The sequence below is a fragment of the Misgurnus anguillicaudatus genome, chromosome 3 (genome assembly GCF_027580225.2).
Source record: "Misgurnus anguillicaudatus chromosome 3, ASM2758022v2, whole genome shotgun sequence".
Taxonomy (NCBI): domain Eukaryota; kingdom Metazoa; phylum Chordata; class Actinopteri; order Cypriniformes; family Cobitidae; genus Misgurnus; species Misgurnus anguillicaudatus.
Window position 1 is genome coordinate 9,486,467 of NC_073339.2, and position 16,403 is coordinate 9,502,869.

Sequence of the window (16,403 nt, forward strand, 5' to 3'; positions counted from 1 at the left end):
CAGGGATGTCTGGAATTCGATAATCATGTTTACGGATGAGGTAATGAATAATTTTTTTCTTACCTGTACGTTTGATAAAATTATTTTACCCCATTGTAATGAATTAGCTGCAAGGCACAATAGCTGCGTGCTAGATAGTGTATAACAAACACTTCTGCATTTGTCCACACATGTTGCCATAGTTTCTACAAGTGAAAACTGAGGATATAGCATGTATATTTTATCATTGATAGGCAACAATGACTAAGGACATTTATTAAAGGTGCCAAAGAATGCATTGAAATAATCTGTTAAATTGTTATCTGATATCTACATAAAAGGTCCAGAGATGGTTTTACATGTCCATTTACAACCATAGGATTTGCCCCAGAATTTAATGGTCTATTATTACCTTATTTGAAAGGGTCATGAATAATAATGTTGAGCTTTGCTCTAATTGGCTGTTTCTCAGAGCAGTTCAGTTCAGTAGCTCCGTGTGTGCAAATAGACCTTATGTTTGAACCTGTATTAGACAAAGATACAGATTTTGAGGAGTAATCAATCATAAGGAAATAGTTTTTTTTCAGTATGGTCCTGCAAAACGTAACTGTAACGTCAATAGTAGAACTTCACCCTAAATGCAAGCATATAGCATTAACTAGCATATAACCCTAACCCATGTCACAGTCAGTTTTATGTTGAGATTGGCCTGTTTTCCAGCTGTCTTTTGCATGCTTTTTACATAAGTTTACATAAGTGTCATTACCATATACCCAACTTTCATTATTCATCTATGCACCTTTAAAAATATAAATCTTTGGGGATTTTCTGGATAATGAAAGTACACAAATGCATGAAATACATCACACTGTTCAAGTAGTTTTAGATTTTATTACAAAAATCTTACATATTGTGGCCTTAACATGTATTTAACATTAAATTGATACCATTCAAGCATATGCTAAATAATGTAACAAGATAAAGTGATGCAAACTTTTGCATTGAAACCGGAAATGTGACCCATACTATAAAATCCAACGGGCACTCTCGGACGATGATAAGTCCTGGGTGCATTCTGCGACACTCAGAGGAAGATAGACTGGACCTCAGAAACAGCTCATGTAAGTAGTGGGTGGATTTATGGATTTATAACAGGAGGCAATAAACACCAGGTGTACCTTATCAAAAACCGCCAATGGCGATTCCCTTTTCAAGCATGTTTCATGAGTCTGAAAATTGGCTTCTTCTATAGGATACAATTTTTAAGGGCGGGGGAAGAGTAATACATCAGGGTGATTCGCATGAAATCCAGATTTAAAAGGTGTCCAGCATCAGAATTTTTAAAAAGCCTTTTTTTTGCACATGTAAGATTAAGGTCTGAACTAACTATAACCATTATTTTTAGAGGATTTACAAAATATTTCCTATAGAATTAATTTTTTTTGATTATCATTATCAAAAATTATCATTACCGCAACATGATATTACATTAAATATATGCATTTACAAACTCATGTTTCGGTAATGAGAACTAAAAAGTTGTTTAGGTACTATGGCAAACAAAATGTCAACTTTTATCTAAAGAGAAAAAATAAGAATTGCTTACCTGGTAGCCATCTTGTGTGTCACATTCAATTATGTCCCTTACAACAATTTTTTTTAAATGTTAGTTCATTGAGAGCTTAAACAATGATTGAAAATTGTTGCAGAGGATGAGAAAATCGGTCTTTGACACATTTATATTGCTTATTACCAATGATCACCAAATACCACGTGTTTCTTTACTGTAAATGTTTTTAGTATAACATGCATTGAAGCTTTTTATTTTTTAGATTTTTTAATTATAAATATTTCCATGTCAAGAACCCAAATCCAGTCATGGACACGTTGCGGTAATGAAAATGTCCCCCTTAAATGCAGAAAAAACAACAAAGTTGTTTTGTATGATGTCATTCGAAATCATCTGCAAAATAGTACATGACGAGATGTTTGTGACTGTATGCTTCTTATTTTGATACTTTGCATTTACTTTTTTTATCAAAATGTTTCATGACACCTCATAAGTCTAATTTCGCGAGAATCACCCACCAGGGCCTAGCTCTTATCATAGGGATGCTAATGAGAGATGCAGGTTTGATTCTGGCTCTGATCTCTTAACAAACTCGGGCTGTCCATAAGTTTCGACTCCCACCGGCAACAGCTGCAGAGCAGACCTAAAGCTGAAAGTCCCAGCGGGCCACGATGCATTTAGTCGTGCGTGCTGAGCTCCAACTCATTCGTACACACCAAATTGATATCCACCAGCGTGACGGGAAATATCTGATTTATAGTTGCTGAATGCCAGAAGTGGCGAGCGCGCACACACATGCAGAAAGGTGGGAGTACGGCTCTGTCGCAGGACTGAGAACATGCAGGCAGCTGTGCATTTATCACCTGCTAGAGGCTCGACTGCAGCACTGACGCCCAGCAAAACGCTGCTTACTCCTGTTGCCGAGGAGTACGAGAGCACTGCGGTCTCTTTACTCATTATCGGCAGACTTCTGCACTGGGAATAAAGTGTTGCTGGAGTTTGTGCTGTGTTTAGATGCTGGGTAAATCAGCGGGGCTCTTATGGGGGTAGTGGGAGATCGAACGAGTGGAAGAAGAGTGCGCAGGAGGTTATAAGCTAAATCAGCCGTTCCTCTGGAGTTGGAGCATTCGTCTGGAAACAGTAATGATGTCGCAAACTGAGCTTTCCATGTAACACAGGCTTATGGGTCCATAGTTATCCCTAAAAGCAAGCAAACTACCAAGGGGGTCTCTGAGTAAGCGAGCAATTCATCACGAAGTGACAATATATTAAGAGAGGCGCAATAAAAGGGTGAAGTTAGACAGAAACGTCTAGTACAGACTTTTGTGAATGTGGACCAAAAGATTCAGGGTTATATGTGGGTGATTCTCACGAAACACCACGGCACTAATGATTTTAGCTTTAAAATGTGTAATATAGTAACATTAAAAAGCATCAGAATTAACACAATACTGTGTTCTACCTTGCACAATGTGTGATTTCAACATAAGAATTTATAATTGTAAATTTTATCTCATTTTCTGCTGAAATTCTCATTACCGCAATGTGTCCGGCTGTGTTTGAACATGCGTTATGTTGTAATTTAATCAAATTAACACAAAAATATTAAGAAAAAAAATAAATGGATGTTTTGCTAGACTACTTTAGATGACAGAAAAAATATTTACTGAATATTCATGTATAATAATAATGAAGAAAAATTTGGAAAATGATGTGTCCATGCCTGATGTTCTCATCATCCTCCGCAACACTTTTTGAGAACAGTTTAAGCACACATACAGAATTTTAATAAAGTTTGATTTTGAGTGACCAAGCACATGGACCAGTTACTTCAAGATGACTACCAGGTAAGATCATTTTTTTACAGTTAATTTGAAATATTGGCTTGTCAGAATGCTTACACAACATTTTGATTATCATTACCGCAACAGATGCTTATTAAATGTTAATTTAATTAATAGAAGCATAATAATTTGATTTTAAATGCATGTGCAGAATCTCCAAATTATGTTCTTTCAGGTTTGTCATGTCATTTTGAAAATATGTCAGTGTTGATGTTTCCTGACTGTTGCGGTAATGAGATTTTTTAGGACTAATTTTTTAATTATGTTACAAAAAGTGTTAAATGATAAGTAAAAGTTTTTAAATTAATATTCCCATTTACTCCAGACTTTGTTTTTCAATGTCTGGTGGGAAAAAAGTAAATTTAAGCAAATTTTACATTTTTATGCTTGACATTTTTAAAACCAAGTTTTCGTGTCCCCCTCAATGTCTATTGTGGTTATTGCTCTGGTATTCACATGGTATTCCTATTTAGGTCAAAGAAAACCTCATGGTACACATCCAAAGTTCCAAACCAAATAGCATTGGTGCAGTTACTAAAATGACTGGTAAGGTGTTGGGGACCCCCTCTGTTTTTAATCAAAATGCACCTTGCACTGGATAATAAAGTTAAATGTTTTAAGCTAATCTGGAGTCAAGTGCTGTCAAGTGCTTTTATGTGGGTTTTTGTTTCTTTGTGCTTAAATAATTACCGATTTTTACAAACCAGTCAGATGTGCTTGAGAAAACGAATCAGGTCAATTGTTAAAAGATACGGCAGGATACATTTATAATGGATTTTTTGTGTTTTGTCATAACACATCAATTCCGAATAAATGAAAACATATGGTGTTAGATCTGCAGAGTTCCTAAAGACGGTTAAGATGAATAAAAGCGGTAACACTTTCAATAATAAACTAATGAACTGTGAAACTCCATTAAATTATTCTCGACTCCAATTATCTATATACTTGGGGCGATAAAAGACGTTTTTTATGACCAAACTTCATCAAGGATGACTGATAATAAATGATTTTTTGCCTCGCCTGAGAGCTATTCATTTTGAAGGCCATAACACCATCATTTTCACCTCATGACTATATTTTGAAATCGGCTGAGAGACTAATTTTTCGACAAGAATGACAGCCTTTCAAAATTCAACATTTTGTGAATTACATTGCTTAGGTTGAAGTGAAAAAACGATAATATGATCCCATATTCTCAAGGACAGATTCAATGGACAGGACATTAGTAATTAAAATAGTCTAATAGTTAAAAGTTTTTACAGACTTTTTAAAGCAGTGGTCTGTGAGTTGCCCGCCACAGCACATTCTATTAATAATTTTAATATTGATACTATATTATTCTATATTAGCTTGGCTTCTTTTATCTATGTTAACATTTTAAACAATGATAAAACATATCAACAAGTTAAATAAAATAAAATCAACAAGTAAAAGCAAAAAGTTTTGAGTAGACAATATCAAAAAAGGAGCCCTCCAGATTGTTTCATCCATTGTGATAGCCTTTGCTCACAAAAAGGTTAAAGACCCCTGTTTTAAAGACTAATAATCTAAAAGTTAAGTCTACAATAGTTAAATGCTTAAAGGGATAGTTCACCCAATAAATCCTATACAAACCTGTATATGAATGAATCTGTAAATGAAATTAAACTGATCAGAAGCCCCAAAATGTATTACCTTGTTGACACTGTAAGTCCAAATCCAATTCTGGTGCATATTCGATTTGACAGACTCACTGTCTATATTGTGTATCACAACTGTTTAGATCCAATCTGTGCGTCCTGTAGCGTTCTACCGTGTTCCGGATTATCTGCACGGTTTCTATGGCAATGACGTTGCGCTGGCATGACAATTCGCCTTGATAATGATATTGGAGAAACTATATTCCCCAATACATGGACTTTTCCAAACACCCCTATCATTTTGTTAGAAATGGACTGATCCAAAGTTTGCTGGGGTTGTGTGTACGTGACGTAACCAAAAAGCTACACAAATGCGATCAGAGCAGTTACACTGAAATGGATTTCTGCAAATGCGATTTGAAATGGATTTAAAGCGTTTTTTGGCCGTTCACATGTTCTAAATGTGTCTGGATTCCAATCGGATATGCAACAAAATCGTATTTGGACTGACAGTGTGAACAAGGTCTATTTCTTTGTTTGGTCAAAAAGAAATTTTTTGATGAAAACATTCCTCGATTTTTCTCCATATAGTGGAGTTTAGTGAACCTCAACAGTTTACAGTTTCAATGCAGCTTCAAAGGGCTCAAAACGATCCCAACCGAGGCATAAGGATCTTATCTAGCGAAACCATCATCATTTTCGCATCATTAAACCACAACTTCTCATCTTGCACTAGTTGTGTGACACACCAGCCAACCTTACATATTACGTAAGCACGTCGAAAGGTCATGAGTATGTGAAATGAACACTTGCAGACAGTGTTGGGGAAAGTTACTTTTAAAAGTAATGCATTACAATATTAAGTTACTCCCCAAAAAAGTAACTAATTGTGTTACTTAGTTACTTTTCATAGAAACATGGCTGTAGCCAGCTATGAGGTCACAGAGGTCCGGACCTCGGTAATTTTTTCATATAAAAAAAATAAAATTTGAAGTTCTCTGAATGACTAATCAGTTTTTCAAAACGAATCCGCATATTTAATTAAGTTTGGACAGTTTACTGTATAGTTTAGTGTAAAATGATGAAGATTGGCTTAAGCTGCGACAGCGCGGGTACAGAATTTGCAGTGTTGCCAGATCCCATTGTTAAAAATCCTCTTTAGACTTAGTGTTTTAGCAATTAATGTGCCACTTTGACATTATCTATAAAGTGATTGTTAGGTATAGGTTAGTATTAGCGATTTCTCTGATTTATTTCTGAAATACAAGGTTTGGACGAACTTATTTTTTTTAAGGCCAATTATTTTTGCTTGTTTTTCGTACCAATATCTGGCAACATGGAAACTGAAAGTTATCAAATAAGACGCATCATTCAGCGCGAGCAGGTTATTGCTGATACTACATTCGGTAAGATAAAAGCAGTAATCATCATAATTGTGTCTGTAAGAGTATCAACACTATCGAAAAACATAAAATAACTCCAGTAGGCTACAAAGATGTAGAAGAATTGGGTTTAAATAAAATATGCCAAATATGTTAAAACATGTAGCGTAAAACGGTAAAGCTAATCTCAACAAAACATAAGCATTAAGAATTCTGTTCTTTCATTTAATTTAGAAGTTAACCTTTAACAAAGTCATGCTGAAAACAATAAGAGCACTAAACAAGTTCTTGTTTAAAATCTTGTAACGTTTTTGTTATATATAATATTGGTTATTAAAATGATTACAAAAATAAACATTGTTGCGTGAAAAAGTAATAAATAATCCAGGAGTCTCAGTCCATCCCCCAAAACAGAGTGTGTACCCAAAGTGTAAAAAGGTTAAGACAGAATATTTTAGATCCCAGGTAAAAATAAAGTATGCTTCAATGTAAACCATCTTAAACCACTTAAATACTAGCAAGTACATTTGTAAGTTGTGTAAAGTTATGCTACAAATATATTTATTAAAAGTAAAGTTCTACTTGAGCAGTACTTCAGTTTACCTGAAAAAGTAAGAATACCAGTACCAACTAGATTTTTATTGAAATAAATGATCTCTCAAAATAACACTTAGATGTTCTTAACTTAATTTTAAGAAGTACCAAAAACAAATGTGATATATAGCTAAGCCACAAAATGAGTGCACGAAAATAGTACATTTACTAAGTGTACTTAAAAAGTGTATTTTATTTAAGTGCACCTTTTTCACCTGGGATAGCATTTGTTAAGTCTTAACACCCCACCCTGGACCTCAGTAATTTTCAAACCCTGGCTACGGCCATGCATAGAAAGTAATGCTTACATTAATTTTTAGTTACTTTTGCGTTACTTTTCTTGGCTGAAACGTTCTGCGTTCAGAAATTGCATATTTCATCACAAAAATGTCGAGCTCTGGCCTGCCATCTCAGTTTCTGACTCAAACTGTTCCCACACAGGCGTGTACGCATAGAGTGCATAATTCTATGTGACTACGTTCAATTTAATTCAGTAGTACACTATTTTTTTTAATCAAATTAATTAAACAAAGTAACTTGCATTACTTTATAAAAAAGTAACTCAAATACTAATGTGTACATTTAAAAAGTAATGCGTTACTTTACTCATTACTTAGGAAAAGTAATATTATTACGTAATGCACGTTACTTGTAATGCGTTACCCCCAACACTGCTTGCGGATCATTTGAAACAATAAACTAACACGAAGACATTAATTACTATCATTCCACGACGTACAACAACGTTGGAGCGGTCCACTTTCTCCACACTTGTACGTCATGCGTGACCTTTCGATGTGTTCGCATAATATGTAAGACGCCATTTAAGACACACCATGACCGTGTGTAAATATTTTCAACTTTTACACGCAGCGCAGCTCATTAATGTCAGTTCAAAAACAGTGGACCAATCAGAAGACCCTGCAGGCAGGGGAAATGTTGCAAGCTTAGCAATTTGGCATGGGAACTGTTTTAGTTGCCTGCAACATGGCAAAAGAGGCGCAAATGCATCTCGAGACCATTACGTATCATACCTGTCAACACTGGGTTTAAAATTAAAGGAAATTTCCCAACCCCACACTGTAAAAAAATTCAGTAGAAATTACAGTATTACTGGCAACTAGCTTCCAGTAACTTACTGTAGATTTTACATTTATGTTATTTACTAGCAACAGTTTGTTCAACGTTAAATAAACATGAAACATTTTCAGTCTTTATCTTCTACAGTAAGTTACTGGCAACCAGCTGCATAATTACAGCAATTTTTTTACAGTGCAACATTACACCCAAATGCACTGCATTTTGTGTAACTGCGCACAGCTCGGCATCCTCTTTCTTCGGGATGCTGTTCTTCTTTGCCCGTTTTTCATCTTCTTCTGGTATTATTGGTGGGAGTCGTTTGAGTGACGGAAGTTTCCCGGAAGCGAATGTAGCAAACATATCAAATACGCATAGTGGGATTTTTTTATAGAAAGATTAAGAATAAAGGAGAAATACAGGAAAATATGTAAATGGGATGATAGTGAAATAGAATGGCAAAATATGGGAGAAAAACGGGAGGGTTGACTGGAATGATGTTTTTTGTACCGTGTGTCTAATGCAAACTAGTTTACCGTTTGAATCGGTTTATCACCCGGCACTAAAAGAAAGTCATATCCAGGGTGTAAATTATGAAGAATTTTCACTTTCTGGAGAACTGTTCCTTTAAAGATCTTTTCATTTTTTATTAGTAATGCCCTTTTGAAACTACAAGAGATTTTATATGTATCTCATAAGACAAAATTATAATTTACAATCATAAAATCCTCCTACTTTTTTATTTACTCTTGGCTGTACTTTCATATAGTATATTCTTCACCATTATTTAAAAATGTGAGATTCAGACCTGAAAAAAACATGTGATGCTTGTTAGAATCAGACAGCGCAGTAATGCCGGCCTCCTTAAAGTATCAAGTGGCAGGGAGTCCCATCAGTTAAGAGCGAGTCAGTACGGCTGCGGTTCTGCCTCGCTGGAGTGCATAAATCCTTTATCATCACGGTTCAGACCCACAGTGGCACGCTGGGCTGCCGTTAAGGGAAGGGAGCACGGCGCTGAACGCATTGAGAGCGGATTGCTGTTTAGGGATTATGCGAGTTTGCCGCTGACAGGTTTAGTGGAGTGGCAAAGAGAAGTGCGTCTGTGCACCGCATGCGTTATCTCTAATAGTTGAGGAACGAAGAAATAAGAGAGCAAAAAAAAAGGTTAAAGTGAAATTCAATTACTTGCAGCTTGGTCAGAGTTGGCCTTGGGCCCCCGATGAAGGGCTCTTGCTTGACGGTTGGGCTTTCCTGCTCTGCTCCGCTGGGTCTCGGGAACTCTGGTTGGGGAGGACAGGGGTCAGTCGTGCTGAGGTTAAGAAGGGCCATCCCACAATCCTTTGCGGCCCTCGAAACAACGGGGAGCTCCTGTACACGCTGGTACCACTTCAGCAGCAAGGGGAGATGGGAGAGGATGAGGGGGTTGTGCTTCTGGAGAGAGATCTGGAATGTTGAAAAAGTAAATTTACTTACAATAAAACCAGTATAAAAAAACACAATTAAACATTTTCCAACAATTTAATGTTGACGTAAATACTGTACTGTATAAGATAAGCTTTGGAAGGTGCATTTCCAAAACAAATGTACAGAGGTTGGCCCAGCTTACGTCCATTAAATTTTCTAAAATAACATGAATGGGCATTTAAAAAATCCATGCGGACAGGCAGCAAAACATTGTGTTGTTTGAGTATCTCATCAAAGTGTCGTGTTTGCTGAAGCGAGAGCTGAAGTTTCCTGATGCTCATATGATCGTCCCACAAAGGAAAGCGAGGAGGAGAGCGCACATAAAGTGTGAGACATGCTAGATGGACTGTGAAACGAGAGGCACCGATGCCTCTCTGCACAGAGCCGACGGCAAAAAAACGACGGGAGAAAAGAGGGCAGAACGAACTGTGATGAGGAGAGAGAGAGACAAAGAAAGCGACCAAGAGAGAGAGATAGAGAGACAAACTTGACCCCAAAGTCACATCACAGGGTAGGAAGAACTAAATATGTGAAAGATACGATTAAATGTAAGACGTTACAATGTTGATGATTTAAAGGTGCCAAAAATTACATTGAAATAATCTGTAAAATTGCTCTTTGATATTTGCATCCTTTGAATGAAATGATCTATTTAAAAGTGTCATGAATAATAATTTTGAGCTCTGCTCTGATCGCTCTGCTCTGAGGCTCATGCATGCCAGTAGCTCACATAAGTAAATAAACCTTTCATGTTTGAGCCTGTATCAGACAAAAATACAGATTTTGAGGAACAACTAATTGTTTGGAGATTGTTAATGGACATTTCTGAGTGGTAAGTTTGTGATTTTTTTTTAGTATGGACCTGCAAAACATAACTTTAACGTCAATAGTAGAACTTCAGCCTAAACGTTAGCATATAGCATTAATTAGCATGTAGCGCTAACTGTGGGTTCACACCAGACGAGAGTTCAACAATTTGCGGGAGTAGATTACATACAAAGTCATTGCAAAGACGCGATCAGATGCTTCCTCGCGTGGGGCGATGCGAAAGACGCGATATGGGCGGCGCGTTTGCAGCGAAAACACGCGCTATTCACCTCAAACGTGTCTTCCACCAAGTTGAAAATATTCAACTCGAGCGAAAATTTCGCATGACACAAAGTTAAATCCCGCGAGTAATCTAGAGCGAGTAACGCGTTGCCCCGCGTTTGGTGTGTACGTAGCATAATTCAGCAGTCACAACTTTATTTGTAGCATTTTAAAAACTTTGTAATTAATTTAATGTGTCATTTAATGTTGGGGGCGGTGTTCTCTACTGTGAGATTGGCTTGTTTTCCAGCTGTCTTTTACGTCCACGAGGTTTACATAAAAATGAGGAAACAAATGCGTTTGAGGCTCACAATATGTCATTACCATGTTCAAAACTATTATTATTCATATGTGCCTAGATAAATTTAAAAAAATTATTCTGTGGCACCTTTAAAGGGGACATTTTATGAGTCTTTTTAACCCCTTATGGATCGGCTAAAATTCGGCTGAAATTCCATGTTTTTTGTCTAAACGACTTAAAAGTGGTAAAGCTCCCATATACTTTGACATTTAGGGGTGTGCGGTGTCTGGTAGTGAACTATTGTTTACAGTTTTTTTATATCGTAATTCGATCAGAGACGTCAAGATTGTGAGGCGAACAAATCGTTTTGGTTTCGGCTTGGATATTCCATTTCTTTGGACTAAATTGAAATATTGTATGTTTATATATTTAAAGAACATCATTTTCTGGAAGGCATTAAACTTTTGTTAAAATCATAAAAAAATATTTTAAATCAACATTTGAACTTCTTGTCTTATTTTAAACCTGAAAATAAATACGTTTTCCTCGGGGAAGGTCTGCATTTGTTAAAAATGAGCAAATAAAATATTTTAATTAATATTTAACTGGCTGGCAACTTTTTTTTAAACTCTGTCAGGAAAAGGGTTAATTTTTGTGTAATATTAAACTGTATCTGTCAAAATAATTTGCAGCCTCCGGGTTACGTGTGTTATTAGTTTTGAGCGGTTGTTATCTGGCAATAACAAACCTGCAAATGTCACGACTGGCCAATCAGAACCAAGCATTCCAACGAGCCGTGTAATAAAAACAGTTAAGTCGGAGCCGATGGTGTAGTGGGGATATGGTGCAGACGCACTTTCGGCGACCCGAGTTCGAATCTTTTGCAGTTTTTTATATCATCATATATACTCATTCACACTGCAGTAATCTTATATCTCTCTCGACTTGCCCCGTCACATTGGCATTTGAAGACTAAAGGTCACAGCCATGGCCTAGCAGTTAGTGCTCACGATGAACCATGAGTCTCATACGGATGACCACAGATCAAATAGAGAGAATGTCATTGGCCAATCAGATCTTTCTCTAACTTAGCCTATTAATACCAACGACAAGATAAAACTTAAAGGTCTGGGTGATGTGTCTACAGAGCCACCTAGTGGACAGGTAGGGAATAAGTTTAAAATAGCTTTGTGTTACTTTTGTATTTCCTTTGCAACACACAGAAGTTATATGATAAGACTTACTTAAAGGATTAGTCAATTTTTTTAAAAGAAAAATCCAGATAATTTCCTCACCACCATGTCATCCAAAATGTTGATGTCTTTCTTTGTTCAGTCGAGAAGAAATTATGTTTTTTGAGGAAAACATTGCAGGATTTTTCTCATTTTAATGGACTTTAATAGAGCCCAACATTTAATACTTAACACTTAACAGTTTTTTTCAACGGAGTTTCAAAGGACTATAAACAATCCCAAACGAGGCATAAGGATCTTATCTAGCAAAACGATTGTCATTTTTGACAATAAAAATAACAAATATACACTTTTAAAGCACAACTTTCGTCATGTAGATCCGGTCGTGATGCGCCAGCTGACCCCACGCAATACGTCATGACGTCAAAAGGGTCACAGAGGACGAACGCGAAACTCCGCCCCAGTGTTTACAAGTGTCTTGGAAGAGGACCGTTCCTACATTGTTGTATGTCAACTGATACTAATTCATGTCTTTGTGTCAGTTTATTGTTTAAAATGGTCCCCAAATGTGCATTTTATATATGTAACACGTGACCTCCCTACGTCACTACGCAATACGCATTTACGTTAGGTCGCGCTGGACCGGACCTAGACAAAAAGTTGTGGTTTAAAAGTACATATTTTATATTTTTCTTGTCAAAAATGACAATCGTTTCGCTAGATAAGACCCTTATGCCTCGTTTGGGGTTGTTTATAGTCCTTTGAAACTCCGTTGAAAAAAACTGTTAAGTGTTGAGTTAAGTATTAAGTATTGGGCTCCATCAAAGCCCATCAAAATGAGAAAAATCCTGCAATGCTTTCCCCAAAAAACACAATTTCCTCTCGACTGAACAAAGAAAGACACCAACACCCTGGATGACATGGTGGTGAGTAAATTATCTGGATTTTTCTTTTTAAAAAATGGACTAATCCTTTAAATGTGCACTGACACATTTTTAGAATTGGAGGGTTTATGTGTCCTTAAAGCTTTAAAAAAATTTTTAAATGTTTCCTGACCTGACTTCTTTTTCCTTTTGCAAAATATTTGTTCTTTTTTTTTTAATTCTGGTTTTGGGGTGAAAATGCTAGAAGTGTTAATATCAGGTTTTGTGAGATTCACCCTGAAACTACCTGTATTATTAAGATAAAGAAGAATAAGGGATGCAATTGCCATTGTAGGATGCAATATTAAGATGGCATGCAATCTAAATGTATCCTACCAGATACTGATGGATGCAGGGTAGCAGCACAACATCAGTAAGGGTGAAGTACAGTCCCTCTGCAAACACATGCTCCAGCTCTGGCAGATCTGTGCTCCTGACTTTCCTGATGTCGGAGCGCTCTCGGGTGGACACGGACGGAACTGCGTCCACGGAGAGTTTAGCCAGAGCAGCACTGAGTTCAACACCGTGTGCATCGCCCTTCCCCTGCACTCCTATCTCTGTGTTGGGGCCATTTAGTTGGGAATCACTCGGAGAAGAATTCCTTTGTTGTTGGAGCTTCTGTCTGCGTATCTTGTCATCATTGTGGACTTTGACGGGTTCACCTAATCTCTTCTCTAAATTGAGGATTGCAGCAGGAAGTTGAAATGTCTCTTCTGTAGGGTTTTCTAAGTGCTTCTCCACCGAAGAGGGAATCTCCAGTTCACACAGTCTGGTCCACTGACTTACCTAAAAAGTAACATTTAGATTAATATCGTTTATTCATAAATGATATGCATGCTTGACATGAATAAAGGGGGGGACCTCTAGGGGTTCGTGATGGAACAGCACTTTAAATTACTTTGGATAGAAGTGTTAACCAAATGCAAATAATAAATGTATGGGCTACACAGACATCAGTCTTCAATGTAATTGAGTATGTAAATGTGCCTGTTATAAATTAATTAATTCAACCCCATCCATACAATATTTTTGACCATAGGAACATTTAAGAGGCACTGCCCTGCTAAAAAACAACAACAATAGAAACCATTACACACATTGTAATGATTTAGAACTGAATAATGGGAATTGCACTGAATTTAATGGAAACTATAATGGTCTCTATGGATCTCTACAGTAATGTGTTGGGTTTTATTGGTGGGATGTTATCAGGCAAACACCATTAAATCCTACTGAAAAAAATAAAGACATTTTGTAATGGTTTTCATGATATTGGTTATTGTAATGTCTTAACTAGTAATCGCACCTCAGCGCAAGCTTTAAGACAGGTGTTCTTGAATCCCAAAAGTGATGCCACATCCCTCCGGCCTGGCGTCAGCTGGCACGTCCTCTGAATGATGCGCCTCAGTACGACAGCTAGACCGGCTCTGCAGAAGCCGGCGTCGGGCTCTAATGCGGCAGGGAGGCGGCACAACCTAACAAGAGCTGGCAGCTCCTCTTTCCGCACATCGGCAACAACGAGACCCTCGGGCACCAGACCTGACAGAGACTGCAGAGCGTCAGGCTGATCTGTGACCAGGTAGACGTGAAAAGATGAGCACTCTGTGTAAGAAAGGAGGAACAGGGCGATGGAGGTGTGCAGGGGAAGAGACGTGGATCCATTTATAATGGACACCTCCAGATAAAGTCTCTCTATGTCACACTGTGGGTCTGCTTGCTTCATTCTTCTGATATTTCAGTGCTGGTGGGGGTTCATGAGGAAATCTGCAATGGAAATAACTTAAAATGCTGAATGTGAATTTATATGACATTTGTGTAATAGCAGTATAATGTCAGCAAGAGTTTGTATTAAGATAAGCACATGGCATAACCTGCAATCTGTGCAGTATTTGAACTATAATGTACTGTATGTAGGTTTAATATGAATTAAGAATAAACATAAAATACATTAAGTTTTATTCTGACACCATTTTAGTTTTTAGAGACTTTTAACTACTTTACAGACTTTAGTGTCCTACTAAAAAGATATGGTTGAATAAGCAACTAGTTTACGTTATTATTTATTTACTGCATTACATTTTAGTATAACTCCTAGATGCTATAGTTTTTTTAGCTTTACCATGAATATTTCTGCATAATATACTACATTATGCTAAAATTACAGTTTATTATTGTAAATACTGAAGTGTGCCACATTATTTTATCGTGTGTGTGAACATTTATTAATATGTAAATATTAAGTTGCAACTGACACGGCGAACAGATTGTACTTTTAGGCATCTAAAAATGCAAATCTCGCGTAAAAATAGTAATATCATGTAAATATGACAAATGAAGAATGATATTATGCGCAGAGACTTACAGTGTTTGAAAAGCATAAAGAAATCCACTAGGAAACACATGTGCAGCTGTTTGTGTCACACTAAAAACATTCCGCAGGTAAACACATCCGAATTTGAGTTCCGCCACCTGAGAATTTAACCATTAAATAAAAATGTATAGAAATAAACGTTAAAACTTAAGTAACGACGTTATTTTATGAGGTGTGAAATGATCGACAGAGCTTAACCGGGGGTGTTGATTCATTATTTGTGTTAGGTGTAACGTTATTTGCATGTCGTACTGCAATCTGTATAACTTCATAATAAAGCATTAGGGTCATTTTTCAATTGGGGTGGAAAATGAGCGTCAAAAATTTTAAAAATGCTTGTTTGTTTTCTTTGAATAAAATGTGTTGTTTTGCATTTAAAATATATCCATTACATTTAAGCTTAATAAATAATTAAATAAAAATAAAAAACTGAAATATCCACTTATGTCTGTCGTGTTAGCAATATTTGAAGTAATTAAGGCAGTAACACCCCAGACAAATTAGCCTTTTCTAAAATGGAGGCTGCCATCATGATGATTTCAAGATCAGGGGTCATTTAGGAAATATTAATAAGTAAGTATTTATCAAAATTCTAATTAAAATATTTAAAATCTGCAAGTTATAAACATAACACGATATATACTAAAAAGTGTGACACATGAAATTGTGAGAATTTTAGCTAACTTTAAAAAAATGTAATAAGAAAGAATGCACCCCTCAGATCAACCAGCACCTGCAATGACCTTCACACACAAATAGATTTCCCCATTTTCTTAAAGGCGAGTTGCATGATCTCTAAAAGCCAATGTGGACCTTCTTTTGATAGACCCACCACACACATTTGCAACACAGGCAACGATGTCAGTTAGTAAACATGCCCCTTGCTGCTAATTTGGTTACAAGTGTTTGGTACTCAGCCCGAATCCCTTTTCCAGAGTGTTTTTCAAAAATCATGCACCCCGCCTTTAAAGGGACGACATCCATTGTTGCAACACCACAGACATGAATTTGGGGGACACTACTTTTTTATATAACAAATGTAATAAAATTGTAC

At 36.6% G+C, this 16,403-nt stretch overlaps 1 protein-coding gene across 3 annotated transcripts in view; it reads right to left on the bottom strand.

Annotated features, from left to right (window-relative positions):
• The window catches only part of gstcd (glutathione S-transferase, C-terminal domain containing), a 78,315-nt gene extending 62,821 nt beyond the window's left edge, over positions 1-15,494 (bottom strand). For 2 of the 3 annotated variants that reach the window (XR_012365516.1, XR_012365519.1), the window contains exons 1-4: positions 15,341-15,494; positions 14,285-14,742; positions 13,315-13,764; positions 9,253-9,511 (exon numbers count right to left, since the gene is read on the bottom strand). Coding sequence is in view for 1 of the 3 variants with exons in the window: in XM_073861007.1 (XP_073717108.1) it covers positions 9,253-9,511; positions 13,315-13,764; positions 14,285-14,701 (1,126 nt within the window). In the remaining 2 variants the exon portion in view is untranslated. The remainder of the gene's footprint in view (positions 1-9,252; positions 9,512-13,314; positions 13,765-14,284; positions 14,743-15,340) is intronic. The other variant, XM_073861007.1, reaches the window with a different exon arrangement.
• Positions 15,495-16,403: the final 909 nt, after the last annotated feature.